This window comes from Accipiter gentilis, chromosome 10, assembly GCF_929443795.1.
Source record: "Accipiter gentilis chromosome 10, bAccGen1.1, whole genome shotgun sequence".
NCBI classification, from domain to species: domain Eukaryota; kingdom Metazoa; phylum Chordata; class Aves; order Accipitriformes; family Accipitridae; genus Astur; species Astur gentilis.
This window is the reverse complement of record NC_064889.1, coordinates 22,158,730-22,175,771: the sequence shown is the minus strand read 5'-3', so window position 1 is coordinate 22,175,771 and position 17,042 is coordinate 22,158,730. Positions and strand designations below refer to the sequence as shown.

At 41.0% G+C, this 17,042-nt stretch overlaps 1 protein-coding gene across 2 annotated transcripts in view; it reads left to right on the top strand.

Annotated features, from left to right (window-relative positions):
• ADAMTS17 (ADAM metallopeptidase with thrombospondin type 1 motif 17) overlaps positions 1–17,042 on the top strand; it is a 198,485-nt gene that overhangs the window by 145,383 nt on the left and 36,060 nt on the right. For both annotated transcript variants that reach the window (XM_049811684.1, XM_049811685.1), the window contains exons 17-19: positions 4,660–4,817; positions 9,076–9,235; positions 11,827–11,962. In XM_049811684.1, coding sequence (XP_049667641.1) covers positions 4,660–4,817; positions 9,076–9,235; positions 11,827–11,962 — 454 coding nt within the window. The remainder of the gene's footprint in view (positions 1–4,659; positions 4,818–9,075; positions 9,236–11,826; positions 11,963–17,042) is intronic.

Below are 17,042 nucleotides of genomic sequence, written 5' to 3'. Positions count from 1 at the left end.
TGCAGCATTGATCCCTACTGATGGTGCAATGAAGACAGACAGTGACAAAAACACTTTGGCCCAAATACTCTGCTGAGTCTCCAGTGCAATTCCTGCAAACCTCAAGGAGTACCTTTAGGAACAGGGCTGTTTCCAAACTCTCCGTCTCCTCAGTCACTGAGGGAGCAGTGCCTGCAGCAATCAAAATCAAATCTTACCTAGAAAAGAGGTCCACAAAGATGAACATTTCGGTTTTCGTCAGCAAGCTATCTTCCTCTGATGACGAGCTGGAACCAAAGCATAGTGTTAGTCATTCAAGCTCTTGTACACTGTTTTGAGCATGTGCCATATCTTTACTAGTCAGCCATACTGCATGGAGATAGTTTTATCTCATCCACAGCTTTGATTAGTCATGTTCATGGCTCCTCAAGGCCAGTGTGATGGTTGCTTTGATCTGCCTGGAAGCTGCTAGGCTTTGGCAGAGGAAAGCAATCCTGCTTCAGAATTTTGTCTGAAGTTTGCAGAAGGTACTTTGTAGATCAAGGAACAAAGCAGGAAGAGAAGTAAGCCGCAGACAGAGTTACATTGCTGTAGCATGCTAATACCAGGACATCATCATACCCCTAGTCTATGTGCCAAAGAGAGCTTTCCTCAGAAAACACGTTCCCCCAAAATACACCCCACTCCTCTTGGGGAAGCCATACCTGCAGCTTCCCTTCACCCTGATTTTGGAGCCTTTAATGGGCCCATGAGAGCTGTCAGGAAGATTGTGTGCAGCAGGACAGAAAGATATTCCACCTTTCTCCAGTAACTCCCCAGAATGCACATCCTCAGAAAGGCATACACAGATGCAGGCACACACAGATTTCCCCAGAGGTTAGATGCTACAAATGATACTCAGTTGGCAAATTGAATGTGCCCTGAAATATTCCTGGGCACTGAGGCCAGCAGTCATGGACCGTCTTGTGTATGGACTCTCAGCCCCCAGTGAGAAGGGGCTGCCTGTACACTGCTTATTGAGAAGGCACCCTGGATAGTACTGGATTCTGATCCACACTATGAATTGTTTGGGAGAGCTCAAGTTGACCTGGGCCATAAGATATGCTAGGGACCATTTTAACAACACAGAGGTTCCCAGGTGCCTGGGAACATGTCTGTGCACTATATGTGGAATAATTAAAAAATGAGTTTCCGCTGTGAGATAGTGCCCTGTGCTCGAATCACTTCAGGTATCTCCTCTTACCTTTGGCAGACCCTCTGGGATCTATGGAGCCAGGCACTTTCCCTGTTGAGCCAAGCAGAACAGTTCTTCAGGAAACCCCCTAAAGAGAAAACTAACAGGGATTTCCTTCCTCTCAAACCTCATTTGAGTAAGAGGTTTGCTGGCCCCTCATTTTTTGAGGGAACCTTCATTGTAATAGCTATATTAAAGGTGTTAGACAGGGCCAACTAGAATAAGAGGAAGGTCTATGTAGAATAGTCCAGTATCTCTACAAATGCTCCCACAGTAAATTAGACCCAACTGGTAAGTCAGCTGTGTTGTGCAGTTGACAGAAGCCCAGTTCTTTGTCTTGTAAGCGTATTAGATAATTATATATAACCTAAGCACACCTAGAAGGGTTTGCTGGCTATGGGGACTTGATCCAAGGAGATGACAATGGGAGATTTTCCTATTGACTTGAAAAGGCTTTAAATCAGCTCCTCTTACCTTCTTGCAACACACTTAGTTAAGTGAAAGCCAACGTTGTGTTCTTTACTGGAAGAGAATAAAATAAGCATGAAATGCTGGAGGTTAAGAAAACATCCTGTTAAAGGCTTAGCCAAAAGAGACAGTTAACCTTGAACTAAGGAAGCCCAGTAACACACAGGCTATTCTGTTTGTCTGACGTCAGGGCAAATTTGATCATGGTGCATGGATCTCCACAAAGGGGCCTGGGACTTTCTGTTAGAACAGGATCTGCCAATTTTCTCTTCCCTCAATGCATCACATCAACATCTGGATAACTGTGCTTCCATTCTAACACAGAAAACACATAAACCCCTAAATCAACTTGCAGTGATGACTCAACAGTAATGTTGAGTCCTTACGGCTGGAGTTGTCTTTTAGTGTTTGAAGGATATCAGTGATCCTAATGCAATAGGTTATGCTGGAAGAAAGGACATATTACTCCAAGTATCTTTTTTCAATATTCATCTTACAGGACTTCGTTCTTCAGTGGAGCTTTCTACGTTGTCCTTACTGATGCATAGAGGTACTTCCTGACAGGATGGATGCGATCCTACAGCACCTGATCTTATACATGTGTGTCCAGCTCATGGACTCTGAAAGGAGGGTGGCTGTGGCAGGCTGTTCCTTGTCTGCTGATGTTTTTTATTTATGGCCTGGTTTCCATCAAACCCAAGGGTAGATAGTATCTCACCCGCTTCTTCCTTTTGAGAGCAAAGAAGGCATCAGGAAGCGTCCTGACCCTAAGTTCTGCTTATTTCCAATGCTGGAGCTTTATAATGCCTGTCCAGTTGCAAAAAAGCCTCTGGAGCAATGTAGAACAACCTAAGGGCCACTCTAAATTATGCTTGTAGCTAGTGCTTGCAACTTTGGAATATTCTGCCCTCTAGGCTTGAGCACAAGGGGCTATTAAGCTGATCTGCCAAGTTCACATTCTGTCCACTGACCAGTCTCTGCTTTGTAACTTGACTTCTCTTTACAACTATGCCAGCTAAATGTTAATTTGTTCAATGTTTGCATTGTGGACCACACACAAACTCAGGAGCAGCTTTATTTTGCACTTGCAAATCTTCACATGTGTATCAACACAGAGATTTGATTGATATTTTTCTCAAGGAAAATTTAGGAAAATACAGTTTCAAAAGGTGGTTCTGTTTGGAAACTAAAAAAAATGCAGAGTTGTCTTGCTACATTTGAAAGGAGAGTTTAAATAATAGATAAATGATAAAATGATGAATAATCTATGAATTTTATGTTAATGTTTGAAGATCAGAATAGGTTTCCTTACATACTATCTGAATGAGAATCTCTGAAACCAACTGCTGCCAGACTTTAGTCGGTATCAGGATGGGCAGTGTTGTGGTTTAACCCCAGCCAGCAACTATGCACCACACAGCCACTCACTCACTCCCCCCCACCCAGTGGGATGGGTGAGACAATTGGAAGGAAAAAGGTAAAACTTGTGGGTTGAGATAAGAACAGTTTAATAGAACAGAAAGGAAGAAAATAATAATGATAATAATAACAATAATAAAATGACAATACTAATAACAAAAGCATTGGAATATACAAGTGGTGCACAATGCCATTGCTCACCACTTGCCAACCAATGCCCAGTTAGTTCCTGAACGGCAATTTCCCCCCAGCCAGCTCCCCCCATTTATATACTAGACATGACATCACATGGTATGGAATACCCCTTTGGCCAGTTTGAGTCAGGTGTCCTGGCTGTGTCCTCTCCCAACTTCTTGTGCCCCTCCAGCCTTCTTGCTGGCTGGGTGCAAGAGGCTGAAAAATCCTTGACTTAGTCTAAATGATACTTAGCAACAACTGAAAACATCAGTGTGTTATCAACATTTTTCTCATACTGAACCCAAAACAGCACTATACCAACTACTAGAGAGAAAATTAACTCTATCCCAGCTGAAACCAGGACAGCAGTCTACATAAAAATATACAGATCTTGCCTTGCAAACCAGACTTTGGTTTACAGCCACTGGTGCTCTCATACTCTTTTACCCCAAGTACCAGTTTTAATAGCTGTATAACACTGTAAGTGTGTAAGTGTTTTACCAGAAGTATCTTCAGGTCATACTCAAGCAGCTACTCTGTGTATTAGATTCTTACATCGCATCTGCCAATTTGGTATATGTGTCCGAATTTATGGTACCATCCATTTTTCTAAGATCAAAATCTAAATAGTTAGATTTGAGAATAATCCCTAAAGTGATCTAAGTGTTGATTTCCAATATACCAGATATTCCAGGCATGTTAATTTTACATACATGCCTACATGATTCCCATGTAACCCTTGACAAATAATTTTGAGATTATTCCAGGAAGAATTACGGCTGCAACTGATTGTTCTCACATTATGTTCTCTGTTTACAATCTGCACTCTGCTCAGCTTGGATAAGGAAAATGGGCTAGTAAGTTTTGCACTTTCCTAGTCAGTCACTTCTACTTTGTGGTTCTTGCTTGTTAGCACAATGCTGTAGTATTTTAGTATTAATTTTAAATCCAAATTAAATCTCTCTTCACTGAAAATCAAAGAAAAACATTTCAGTTTGCAAGCTTTCTTTTGCAAAAGCAGGGCTGTGTCCCTAACTGAGTTCAACAATATGCCATGACTATGTGTGATTTTTGGATGCTCATTCAGAAAGCAGAACATAATAACTTTAGGTAGTAAAACCTTAGCAACACCAGTTTATATGACATTATTGTTACTTAATAGCAATGTTAATATAATTAGAAATGCCTTCATCACCTGAAAGACAGAATATGCCTGAATTAGAAACATTATGACAAGTCAGCTAAAAGTATACTTTAAACTCAAGTCTGTTACAACATTACTGCATCTTGTACTTCAGGTGAGCTGAGACAGAAGCTCAATAGTCTATATTGTAATTACAAATTCACTTACATATCATTCCATGATGTTTGATTCATTCCAGCTTTAAAAGATTCCAGTAAGAGATCCATTAACAGCGACTGGAAAATTGAGCTTCCTGGTGAGTTTCAGATCGCAGGCACTACTGTCCGGTACGTGCGAAGGGGTCTATGGGAGAAAATCTCTGCCAAAGGACCAACTAAAATACCACTGCACTTGATGGTAACTTTATATCCTTTGTTTGTGTTTCTTAAGTGATGCAACATAAAGGGTTTATATCCTAGCTGAAAGTATAATTTTGATTGTTTGCTTCCTCACCAGAGTTTTTTAAAGGTATGCTGTAGTGCCTGTCTTTGCATTCTTTTGCAGCATTGCAAGGGCTGGAGAAACCCAGCTTCCTACTTAAATGATGCTCTATTCTCAGAGAACATGCAGTGTCCTAGTAAGCTCATGTCCACTCCTGTACACTGTTGCATACTCCTGTAAATTGTTGCAGACAATATGACAGGTCCATTCTATGAGGATGTAGGTTTCCAGGGGCCTTCTTTATTTCATGGACATACTCGCTCACACACATGAAAGGATATTTGATGAAATATTTTCTCAGCTAATGTCAGAATGTATTCTGTGTTTAGATACACTGTTGGTCTAAAAGAAGAGTTGCAGATTTGGCATGTACAGATGGTACATGTGAATTTGACCCTCTGTAGTTTCTTAGTTACAGACAGAAATTTTCCTTGCTTTCTTTATATTGTTTTTTCAATTTTCTGTATTTTAAGGTCTTCTTGAAAGTTTTTCTTAATATTCAACAGAGTCCTTCTGTTAACCAGGCATGTTATTTTATAAACAGTCATATGGCTGCTGTATGAGAACATGAGTAAGAAGTCCACAGGGGTGAGAAGAACAGGAATGTAGTCACGGTCCTGTCACTAATAGGTGATGGGGTGACTCATGGGCTAGTCCCTTAATGTTGGTGGTAACCTTAACGTTTCTATCTGTAAGATATCTGTAATAAAGCCTGTCTCATATGTGTTACTAGTTGAAAGTCAGCAGGAAGCTTTACAGTTCCTATAGTAAGGTTTGCATAGAAACAGATGTATGCATTGTTTCCTGTATTTTTTTAATCCAGTTACATTTTTTCTGTGTGCTGTTTTTGCCACGTTTGTTCACTGAAGGCTATCTATAAGCACTGTTAAAAATCCGAAGTCTCTCCCTTTCCTCACCTGAATTTTTTGGCTTGCTTGTGTTCATTGTGCAACATTTCATGGCCCAGTCTGAAAAGCTCAAAAGTTGCTTGAACTTTTCACACACACACAAAAGATAATAATACTACTCCACTTTGTCAGTACTTTCTCTGTGTCAAAATATACTGCATAGGAACATGAGGTGTTTTGTCTCTGCTTTCTCAGACAGATGAGTGAGTTTACCAGGTTCACATACAGACCAGCATAAAGCTGGATTCAAAGAGGTTAGTGCTGAAATAGTCAGTGGTGCACGTTTGGGACTCAGCCGTGTAATTCAAGCTCTGCCCACACAAAGGAGGTGTATACAGGAGCCACCTTCATCATCAGAAAAATTAGTTCCTGCTTGACTTTGGCCTTAACACAAGCCTTCCCTCCTGAAACCAGGACTCTGACAAAGTATCTTGTGCTGCCAAGGTCTTCCTAACCTCATGTAAGAAAAAGGAGTTGCACAGGTATCATTTGTGAAGATGCTGTGCAGGGTTCCTTTGCCAGCTGTTGGAACCTCCCAGGGCATTACTTGGGGTGTACTGCAGTAAAATCTGATAGCAGCATTTTGTGAACTTCAGCATCAGTAGAGCTTTGGTTTTAAAGAAATACTCATTTTCCCTTCATTAAGCAGTAACTAACTAACACAGGAAACTAGTGATTATTAGGTTCTCCATGAGTATCCTTTCTAGGTACAGACTGGCATTTTAAGCAGATATGAGCAGAAAAAATTTTCCTTCTTTACCTTTCCCCCCACAAATGATTAAAAAGGAGGAAAGTAAAAGTTACCAGACCATTAAAAAAACATGTGGCTTAAAATCGCTGCCAGTCATAAACAAAGCACACGTGAAGTCTTTTCTTCAAATCAGATATTAATCTTTTCCTTGATACAGGGTAGTGGGTTTCATTCTTTCAAAGCAAGAAAGGCAGGATGGTTACCAGTTACCTCTAAATAGAAAACTGTTGTTCAAACAGTGGTGGAATACACTGGACTGACAAAGAGCCAGAAGCTTCAGTCAGTCCATTGTGACCTGCATTTGAAACCAATTATACACACATACACACACACCCCAATTATATATGGCTACAAAATTGCATTAAATTGGTTTCATATGGGTCTTTAGATTCACTAGTCTTGCACCCATATTGAGATAATAAGGATTTCTTTTTAGGAGCTGGTTTTTAATACTTGAGGCACTTCTCCAAGTGCATTGCTGTAAGTGTATTTCTTGGAGGAATTAATGTTTGTGTAACTAGGCCTGTGCTAGACCTCCTCTCAGCAACAGAGGACAACCAAACACTTACAGAGCATAAAGATGCTTTAGACAAGACTGATTGATCAATTCTGTAGAACAAGCTGTTCGTATCTCATGCACTTAAACAAAGCCAGAGGAGGACTTGAGTTCTCTGCCTCTGACTGCCTGGTATTTGGAATTGTGTTTGAAAAAAAAAAACATTCATCTTTGAAACTGTAATGATGACTGGCTAGTTTCAACCTTGGTATTCAGCTCTGGTAGTAAGGCTTCTTCTGTAGCTGAAGCAAAATCATATCTTTGTTCCCCACATCCTCTGGAAGATGGTTTTCTGCCCAGGTTTATGCACTGTGCAGAGCAACTCATGGGTGCTCAGTTTGTGTAGCCCCACAGTATTCACTGCACAGACCTCCAGGATGTCGGTGGCTGCAAGCTGGACCCCTTCTTTTAGCACATATGGTTATTTTGGGGGTTAAATGAGCTTATGACAGCTTTAGTGAGATTATTGGTTAAGTAGGAGTGATTTCTGCAAATCTGAATGGGAAACAATTATTGTTGGGAGAAAATAGCATTTGCAAATTTTTTTTTTTTAATTGGGCAGCTGCTTGCTTCACTTATGATAGCCCTACTTAAAATATCTTATTTGATAATGTGCTGCTCCTATTTCAGTAGGTGACAAGAGCCAGCAGAATTCACCTGTCTAATGTTGCTGAGATTATGGGATAATAAGTATAAGTAAGTCTAAAGCCACACCATCAGCATTACAGTAGTACTTCTATGTCATTTGTTAATAGTGTGGTAACTCAGATTCCATGGAGCTTGTACTCCATTAGGTATCTTCTAGTCACTTCTGACTCAAGCCAGTGGAAGTGAGAGCCAAATGAAGCCCAACATGTAAATCAAAATAGGACCAGACTGTCATCTGCCTGTAGTGAAAAAATAAGCATTTTTCTCTGTTCCTCTGTCTTTGTTAATAGTCAGTGAATTTTGGAGTAATAACACTAGAAACATCACCTGTAACTCCATGGGAAATATCAGCCTGCTGTTGAAAGCAGGTTTCACCTTCCTCTAGCATTATGCCGGGTATGAAAATATATATGTAGCCAGCCACTGTATGATATGGCTTTTCCTTGTCATCCTGAGGTTTCTGAGACAATAAAATCCTGCTCCTACAGCTTGTCAGCAGGAATAGTCATGCTCACTTTGAGTGCCACATTTCCCAGGAGGCATGTAACTTCTTTTTGCATTAGTTGTATTTGCATTGAGAAGGATCACCTTGTTCCTTCAGATGTGTTAATAAACTTTTCTGCCTTCAAACTATGGACTGCTGCAGCCCAACTCAAATGCAACAGTAAATGCTGCAGCTCACAGAATTACAGAACGGTTGGAGTTGAAAGGGACCTCTGGAGGTTGTCTCATCCAAAACCCTGGCTCAAGCAGGGTAGCATAGAGCAGGCTGCCCAGGACCATGATCCATAAACAGTACAGTGTTAACCCAGAACTTCCCCATTCTTTACAAAGGTCCCCAACCATAAGCCTGAGTGTCTGCATGAGGCTTGCAGACAACTTGCTTTCTAGAAAACAAAGGTAGGACAAGTATGATGAGTGACTTTTTAACTCTAGATGCTCAACGAGATAGCTATTATATGAAAACTGCTGATTTAATGCTTCCTGTTGTCTTACTATTTTCTGTTCAGATAGCCAGTGGCCTGCTGATCACATTTGAGGCTTAAACAAATTTATGCACCGAATTCCAGGTTTAGACATCTCCATGACTGTTTTAAATATTCACAAATCATAAGCAGTTATTGCTCCCACAGATGCCCTGTTTTACCAATACTACTGTAATTTCAGGTTTCTAGATAAAGATTAGGTTGCCTTTCATGAGGTACTTTGTATTGGCTGGAGACAGCATTTCCAGCATCACTGTCTCTGCAGTCTGTTGGCTTTTCCAGAACACAGTGTGTTGTAACAGCCTTTCTTTTCCTGCTGAACCAGGTGCTGTTATTTCATGACCAGAATTATGGAATTCATTATGAATACACCATTCCTGTAAACTATACTGCTGAAAACAGAAGCGAGCCAGAAAAGCAGCAGGATTCTTTGTACATCTGGACACACAGTGGATGGGAAGGGTGTAGCGTGCAGTGCGGAGGAGGTAAGGCCATTGGAAGCTTGGTGGGACTGGCTGTATGGTGTTTGCTGACACCAGCCATTAGAGAGGTGCCTGCAGAAGACAGTGTTGCCAAAGCGTGAAGGAAACTGGCCATGGGAATGGATGTTGCCATAATGAACTCAAATGAGAGCTCATTCTCACCAGCTCTCCCAGCTATCATCCACATCCCCACAGTTAATTTTCACCCCGTGTTTTGGCAGGGACACTGCTTTGTCGGCTCATTAACGTAGGCTGGAACTGCACCTGGATTAGTGCTCCATGGATGGCTCAAGGCGCCATGTGCAGCCCCATATCTCAAGCCTCCGTCACATTCTTGGAGCAGAGTTTTCGCAGGTGTTCAGGCATGTTCACTGAAAGATACTTCCTTCCCCATTGTCGTGGTTTAACCCCAGCCAGCAACTAAGCACCACGCAGCCGCTCACTCACTCCCCCCACCCCGTCCAATGGGATGGGGGAGGAAATCGGGAAAAAAAAGTAAAACTCCTGGGTTGAGATAAGAACGGTTTAATAGAACAGAAGAGAAGAAACTAATAATGATAATGATAACACTAATAAAATGACAACAGTAGTAATAAAAGGATTGGAATGTACAAATGATGCGCAGGGCAATAGCTCACCACCCGCCGACCAACACCTCGCCAGTCCCCGAGCGGCGATTCACTGCCCCCCCCACTTCCCAGTTCCTAAACTAGATGGGACGTCCCATGGTATGGAATACACTGTTGGCCAGTTTGGGTCAGCTGCCCTGGCTGTGTCCTGTGCCAACTTCTTGTGCCCTGGCTGGGCATGAGAAGCTGAAAAATCCTTGACTTTAGTCTAAACACTACTGAGCAACAACTGAAAACATCAGTGTTATCAACATTCTTCGCATGCTGAACTCAAAACATAGCACTGCACCAGCTACTAGGAAGACAGTTAACTCTATCCCAGCTGAAACCAGGACACCCATGGTTGAAACAGGGGCAGTGTTGCTGTGACAACTCCTGGAGGTTGCATCAGACGCTCTTAATGTGGGGTGGACTTTCTGGGAGTACATGAGCACATTGCAAATCACACTTTTGAGATGATCCCTAGGATGTGCTGAGGCGGATTTGCTGAAACCCTGGGGGGAATTGATGCCTGTGAAACCAGAGACTGGTTTGTCAGCCACTGTCCATTGAATTTTCAGTGCTGGAAGATGTAGGTTTTTCCCTGAGGAAAATGGATCGTTTCCATGCATTCTGGCCAGTCTTTCTTCACTAGCAGACCCAATTATTTATCATATGGTATGACACAAAGAAAGAGTGCTCATCTTCATATTTGAAGGCTCACTGCTTTCTGTGTACTGAATTCACGGATTATTTTTTTTTTTCTGTACATAGAACTCATTTTAAAATGGACACTTACTTTGCTCATGTTTTAAAACAGTAATTTCTTAGAGCCACTAAACCCTCACATGAATGAGTATGAAATTTGTTTGTGGCTCTTTTGATTTGTGTTGCAAGCCTGCCACATATTTGAATCAAATCAGTACCTGGCAACATGGCTCCCAACAGTAGTAGCTTGGATAGCAATTGATCTCTTATATTTTGGTTGTCAGATGCTTTTACTACTTATCCAAGCTATGAAGAGCCTTTTCCCTTCCATGCAGACCTTTACATTTTTTTTATTAACAGAATTTGAGTTATTTTTTATTATCTGCTGCAGATCATGAATAAACTTAAGTTGATGCAGACTCAGCGTTAAGAAGAGGATCTGAGAAACCAAAATAGTTAGCAGTAAAGCAAAGTCACATGGTGCAGGGATGGCATTTTCCTTGTCACATCTGGTCATTGTCATGCCACCCTGCAGCACAGCTTTCCTGATGTCACACAGTGGAAGGCTGAACCCTGAGGACCACACTGCTGCAGTGAAACTCCTGATGCACAAACAGTTTATGTCAGAAAAGCTGACTACTAAGATGTCTCCCACTGGCAGGGTTTTTAAAGTAGTATATCTGGAAGACCAGAAGATAGAAATACTTTATTTTGGTGTCTTAATTTCACCTCTTTGTGAAATATGAACGAGCCCAGTTTATCACTCTTGAACCTGGCCACTCCTTTTCAAACTGACTCTTCCTGAATGGGAAACAGCAAGAGGCAGCTGTCCTGTCATTATCAGTCACTGAGGGGTGGATGGTTGTGGGGCTTCAGCTTACATAGCTGGAGCATCTGTCCTAGCTGATTACAGGGCACAGCTACACATGGAGGAGGAACCAGAAATGAAAGCAAATTGTTTTCCAGATTGTTTCCATCCTAAACACTAGAAAGAGAAAGCCCAACATGTTGTTCCCATGAAGCAATTTCACAATTATTGGGGAAAGATTTGTAGCTTTTCCAAAAAAACCCAGAACAGTACAAAGGTAAGACAGAAGTGGGAAATAAGATTGCTTGCAGAGATGGTAGGTCTGTGTAGGTTACATCTTGTAGAGATAGCAGGGAGCTCCTAGCTTTTGAGGTTTTGTTAACGAGTTGACATGGTTTTGATCTTAGCCACTGGTTTCCTTTTTCAGAGTTGTTTTTTATTTGTAGGTTTTTATTTGTGTTTTATTGTAGGTGAACGGAAAACCATTGTGTCCTGTACTCGAATTATTAACAAGACCATGACACTGGTGAATGACAGCAACTGCCAACGAGTGAATCGCCCTGAGCCCCAGGTCAGGAAATGTAACACACACCCCTGCCAATCACGGTAAGGAGTTAAAAAATAATATAACCCAGTATCCTTTTCCTTCACAAATTGCCCGTTTCCAAAGCCTCCATATGGTGAACATGGTGAAAATGTCTAAAAGTAGTGGGACACATTGTTAGCCACAGTAACCCACTGTAATATTAATTTCCTTTTGTTGAGCAGGTCAGATTTTCATTACCTCAGACCCCATTTAATTTGTGGCCAGTAAGGCCAGATTCCATTCAAGCTGCCTTCATGCATTGTTTGAGGATTGTTTTCTTTTCCCCTTGTCTGCCTCCTGGGTGACAGAGCAACTTGCAGTATAAAGTTAGGCAAGAGTGCAATGACTGCATATCTAACCTTTTTTTGTTGAATAAGCACTGAGTAGGGTCTGATTAATTGTCAAACAGTGCTACAAAAAAACTCAGAAACAACCACAGTCTTTAAGCTACTATATCTGACCTGCTGTGTTGCATGCCTGATCTGTATTAGCATAGTTCAGACTGTGAGTCTCTGGGCAAGGAGTGTCTATTCTTCACGTGAAGTTTGTACAGCATCTAGCAATATCTGCATAGTTTTGGAAACATACCTGAATCTTGCTGAAGTCAAGAAACTATGATGAAACACATTTTAGATGCTTTCCTCAGTAAGGGTGCTTTTCTGCATCAGTAGGGGTAAGTAGAGATCTAATAATAAAAGTTCTAAAAATAATAAAAAGCTCACTTTTTAATTTGGCAAGCACTTTCAGCTGAATTAATTTTGATCTGTGTTGTATAAAAAAGACCTTTCTGGCCAAAATGACAAAATACAGGAAGGCAAATTAATTTGTTCTGTTCATTTGCTAACAAAAAAGTTCACTCTTGCTCTACCAAAATGTTTCGCTTTGTGGAGTAGTGTAGATGCTCCACTTTTGATAGTAGTTAGAACATAAAATCAATTTAGGATGAAGCTCAACAATATCTAAAAAAGCATATTCAAAACAACCTGCTAGCTGTTGCATCATGTATAATCAGACAAGCCAGGGAAATGTGCCTACAAAGCTAATCCTGCTGGCAGAAACAATAGGGGAAATGAGAAATAGCACACTTCCTTCTAATTAGACCTCCACTCTGATTAAAGTGCCCTGAAGCAGGGAAATCCAGTGTCAGGTAATCCATCAATATGGCTAGGCTGTTTCAGGATTCGTTTTCTGTCTGGACTGCCTATTATTGCTGCTGTACAATATTGTGGCCGCTTTCAGTGGTACTGAAAGGTATAATGAGATACCCCTTGTGCTTCTCGGTGTGTAAGGAGAGCCAAACTCCCAATGACGTCAAGGAAAAAACTGTCATTTCCATGAGGAAGTTTCCTAAATTCAGTGATGCTGGCATTTCTGTCATGTCATTCTCTCAGAAAGATAGAAACAAGGAACACCTGCTTGTGTTTCTTCCCTGGCATGAAATATTTCTTCTAGACTTTTTGTGAAGCCATTGGGAGGAGAATGCAGTGATCCTAGACAGGTACATGGAGAGGTTCCAGCTGGTAGAGATGAAGAAAAGCAACTTAGAAAGCTCTGGAAGAAGTGGAGAGCTTCTGCCTCTACTAGCTGAGAGCAACAAAGGGAAGTCTTGGCCATCAGTTCTATTAGAGCTGTAAGACCCACAGTGCTGTTTCTCAGGGGGATCTCCATGATACTGAGCCCTTGGTGAAGTCTCCTCTTTGTTGTGCACTTTCACCATGGCATTGCTGCCTGTCCAGGGCAGTGACAGTGGGTTAGGTCAAATCACACAAAATGTCCTGAGAAAATCTGTTCCTTTATCCAGATAGTGTTCCTTTGGCGATTCAGGTCCAGCCCTTAATGCTATCGCAAGGTATCTCTTCTTCTTTGTGGGTTTACCAGGCAATTTATAGCCCCAATTTAGCACAGTTATACCCAGGAGCAATTAGCACTGGCACAGTGACACTCTTATTGGTCCATTTTTTTCAGAGCAATGACAGCAAACACCAAATGTGCTTAGTACCCGGAAAGGCCACAAAATCCTTGCTGATGATCTGATAGACCACATTCCCTCACTCCCTCCGTGTGGACTACACTTTCACACTTAACATGCTTTTAACTGGAAACATTTTCAGAAGCACATTCCCTGTGCCTCTGTAGAATTTAAATTTCCACTTGCGTTTGCCCACCCAGATATTAGAAATGCATGCTTAGCATATTCTCTAACCAAGAACATCTTAAAGAAACCATTCTCTTTCACCATGTCAATGCTTTTTTTATGAGCCCTGAATTTGTTTTAGGGTTTCAACTAAAATTATTGTAGCATCTTGTTACAATAAGGTCCTTTCCCTTTCCACTCAGACCTAAGCCCTTTACCTGAGTTCAGAAGAAGGAACAATGCTTTCCTTTCTATAGTAAACCTGTTCTGTTTTGTGCATTTTAAACTGCATTTACACTTTTACTCAAAATTTAAAAGAATCACCTTACTGAGAATTTATCTCTAGGGAAGGGTCTTATGGCCAGCACAGGACTGGGTCATAGGACACCCACTCTCTTATTTCTCTTTTGGATATGCTGTGTGACTTTAGTTCACTATCCCACACTCTCTTTGCTTCCTCTCTCAATCCATGTATAATCTGGATTGCAAATTCTTTGGGATGTGGTGAGATCATGTTGTATAAATGGAGGAAGAAGAAGAGGCTATTGCTGTTGAGATTGTAATAAAAATAAAAAAATAATAACCCACGTTATATATATAAAGTGATCTAGAGAAAAAAAGGGTACGGTACTAATAACAGTGTCTTTCTTCCAGCACAATCCCAAAGTGCTTTGCAAATTATATATCCCTTTGAACTTCAGCCACCTCTTGGGAGAGCCAAATAATCTGGGGCAGGGGACAGTAGTTTCATGAGGCCAAGGAGAAGATTAGAGCTCTGCAACTGCAACACAGCATCTGAAAAAAACAAAGCAGGATTGAAAAAAGGATTGGATACACTGACATGTTTTAAAATTAAATGTCAGAGAAGAGAATTTTCTTAAGGGTTTTGTTGAAACTGGCAAAAATAAAAGAATCTTTCATTCTTTATTATTGTTACTCTTTCACCTTTTAAAAAAATGCTTCTTTTTCTTCCTATTTTATTTTTTATGTTCCTTGACCCTCTTTTTCCATTAAATTCTTTACAGCTTCCTTTCCTGTCCCAACTGCACCCTATTAGCACCTCTTTATTCTAATCCTTTGCCTAGCTCTTTAGATATTTTTTACAAAACCCTGCTGTAACCAGATGGAATCTGGATTCTTGCATGCGGTGCATATGGGTTGTTTCCAGCACACTGAACACCAACCCAAATATATAGGCAAACCCAGCACTCATGTTGGCACAAGACTCAGAAATCACAGATCACATCAGCTGTTATTACTGAAAACATAGGTCGGCCAGTGGCCACACACTTCAACATGCATGGTTGGGTCTATGAATATGAAACTGCTCCCCTCTAATGCAGGAAAAGAACCAAAACCACATGAAATTTCCCAACTGTTAGACTTGTAATGGCCTGTATGCAAACACTGTTAATTTTCCTCCTCTTTGCTGTAATAGGTTTTAATAGAGGTTGATTTCTTTCAGGGACCTGCTGAATATGTGGTGTTCCTACACAGATGCTTAACAGCAGCATAAAAGCCAGAAATCCCTGCATTCATCTACAGAAAACCACAGGAGACCTGAGCCCTTATTTTCACTGTTTAGGACTTGAAATTATCTCCTGAGTCCAAGGGTTAGTTTTCTGCTACTACTGGCAGCTTGTCATAGACTCCTTTCCATAAACTGATTTTGCTCCACAGTCTCCTTCCGTCACTGGAAGGCTATACCGTGACCTTGCTGTTCATGTGGGTCAGGATCTTTTATTTCCAGCCTTAATTATTCATTGTCATTTTTCAGCCATTTGTTCTTGCATCAGCTCTGCTCCTTTGCTTATACAGTATTTTCCCTCCCCAGCTCTTTGCCTTGGGCCAAGTGCCATATGATCCAGCAAACCAGTGGATCTCCTCCTTCCATTGTTTTGCTGGGCTAAATCCATTACTTTTCTTTAACTTCTTATTGGATCAGAGACTGTGTATCAATTCTTCATTCCCTTGGTCACCTTCTCTACTAGTGCTCTAATTTACATTATTTAAATTCATAATTTGAGTGCATAGTGACCAGGATTGTATGGAGAATCCCAGTCTCAGTCCAATCTAGCCCTTACACAGTTGCATTCATACTCTCCTGTCTTCATTGGCAGTAACTCTCCTGATACATGCTTTGCTTTTTTCATGGCTGCATCATATTTATGGCTTACAGGCATTCTAGATGTTTTCCTCCTCATTTGTGTCAACATATGAATCCTACTTTAACACAGAAATGCTTGTTATTAGTCCCTAAGCACACAACCTTGCACTGTACGCTATTAATTTTCATTCTATCTCTGTTATTGCAGTACTCAAGGTTATTCAGTTCTTCCTGTATGACATCCTAATCCTCTGTTGCATTGACAATGCTTCTAGACTTTGTATTGTCAGCATTTTCCTCAATTTTTCAGCAGTTTTCTTCTTTTTGTGCCAAGGTCATTAATGAACATACTGAATTAGATCAAATGCAGGACAGATCTTTCAGGAAGTCCACTGGTAACTAATCTAAATTCCCTTCATACCTGATACTCATTTACAGCACTACATTGTGGCCAGCTTTGACCTACCATACAAATTATGCATTGATATCCATGTTTCCCAGCATATCACCAGTTTCTCCGACTTACATAAGCATTTCCAGTGCAGAAAAAGGAGTTCTTTACTGGTAACCAAGTAGATTAAATCTACCACATTTCCTTTGTCTGGAAAAGCAGCATTTTAATTGAAGAAATATAGCCAGTGAGTTTTGCCTGGAGGAAACCTATGTTGCATCCATTTACCACTATGTCCTTGATTATTGTTTCCTTCCAAATCCACTCTAAAAACTGGCATGCTGCTGAGGTCAGTTCTGTGGTTACATGGATCACTTCTTTCTTTCTTCTGTTCCCCTTTCGCTTTTCCATCCATGGACTGGAATCCAACACCATGCTCTCCAAGGGCTCACGCAACACAATGATGCC